This window comes from Lottia gigantea (genome assembly GCF_000327385.1).
Source record: "Lottia gigantea unplaced genomic scaffold LOTGIsca_15, whole genome shotgun sequence".
Classification (NCBI taxonomy): domain Eukaryota; kingdom Metazoa; phylum Mollusca; class Gastropoda; family Lottiidae; genus Lottia; species Lottia gigantea.
In genome coordinates, this window is record NW_008707797.1 from 3,548,880 (window position 1) to 3,550,346 (window position 1,467).

At 37.6% G+C, this 1,467-nt stretch overlaps 1 protein-coding gene across 1 annotated transcript; it reads right to left on the bottom strand.

Annotated features, from left to right (window-relative positions):
• Positions 1–260: 260 nt before the first annotated feature.
• Positions 261–1,193, bottom strand: LOTGIDRAFT_112320 (hypothetical protein; the record flags this gene model as incomplete). Its single annotated transcript, XM_009050575.1, has 2 exons — positions 261–502; positions 944–1,193. Coding segments are annotated over 2 exons (492 nt in total), but the record flags the coding sequence as incomplete, so codon positions are not given.
• Positions 1,194–1,467: the final 274 nt, after the last annotated feature.

The window sequence follows — 1,467 nt, forward strand, 5'->3', positions numbered from 1 at the left end:
TGTCGTTTTCTGTCGATGCCAGGACTCTGTGAATAGAAGATGTTTTTTTTTAATAATAAGATAAGTCAATTCGTATGTTTAAAATTTAACTCGTTTCAAAATGGAAATCCGGAATTTCACGAATAGATTCCAAACCACTGCTATGCTACGAACAAGGAAAAGACACAGTCAAGTGTTCTACGAGTTCTACGTTTTAATAAAGTTTTTAGACAACGCAGCTACAAACCCTCCCTTCCCCGAAATTTAATGATAAAGTTATATTAAAGTAAAACAGTAGTTGAACATACCTTTGAATGCCTAAAAACCCGATTCCTACTAGTATGGCGTCTGCTTTCTGCTATAGATTTTATTTCCGGTCTAGGATGATCGTGGTAACCTTTGCCTTGAAAGTATATCGCACCATTCACGTGTCGCCAGAAATGGGTGACTGGATATCCAAAATGACCTCGACATGCTAATAGTTCTAGATGTCCGAGACAGTTTGGGTTTGGACATGGTTTACCTGTAACAAAGAACAGTAGATGTTGAGACGGTTAATCAAAAGATGTACTCATCGTGGTGAAAGGTCCCGTTTCACAAAAGGCCTTAGATCTCTTTTGGCTTAAACTTGTATTCCTTAATGTGAAAGAACACCTACGACTTATTAGCACCTTAAAATCGTTTGTTAAGCTTTGACCAGTTATACATGTTGAAAACAAAGTCTGTGCCGTAGCTGGTTCTGAACCGAGGTGGTTCGTATCAAACGTTTACAGAACATTGATGACGAACAAGGCGAAACTGAGTGGAAATTCAAGGCTTCTGTGGTACGTTCCAAAACAATGAATTACAAGTAAACATTAGTGAAATGGAAATCTCCGTAGCTTCTGAAGGTAGCTTCATATAAAAAACCTCAAGCCTCCGCTCTTGAACAACGCTACTCACAAAACGTATAAAGTATACTCACCAATTTGCTTTCTTCTTGCTTTATCACATATAGCTGGTCTCATATGAACTTTGTCGCCATTTTCTAACAAACAGTCTTGATTACAAACAAACACTCCAAGACAGGATTTCTTCAATATATAGGCATTGTGATTATTGGTGTTACGCATGGCCCAACCACTCACGTGACGTTTAGCCTCTTCATGGTCCTGATTATAAACGAAACGACTGTGACCATTCGGCCATATTTGATATTTGTCTAAAGAAGAGATCTGAAATAGAAACCAAGACTATAAGCATGTGGATCTTCTTTAAGTCACGGCATATGGAACATACATAAAATGGTATTGGATTCACTATAATTGCCGACATCTAAATGCATTGACCATAGCCTTATAACCTGGAATAAGGAAGAACAGTATTTAAAATGGAATAAATGTGATTTAAACTAAACTTACAGTTGGTAGAGTACTGTCATTGATATCCCACTGATGATAAGATGATTTACTATCGGCTGATTGATGTGGAATATGTGCAGGATCAGGA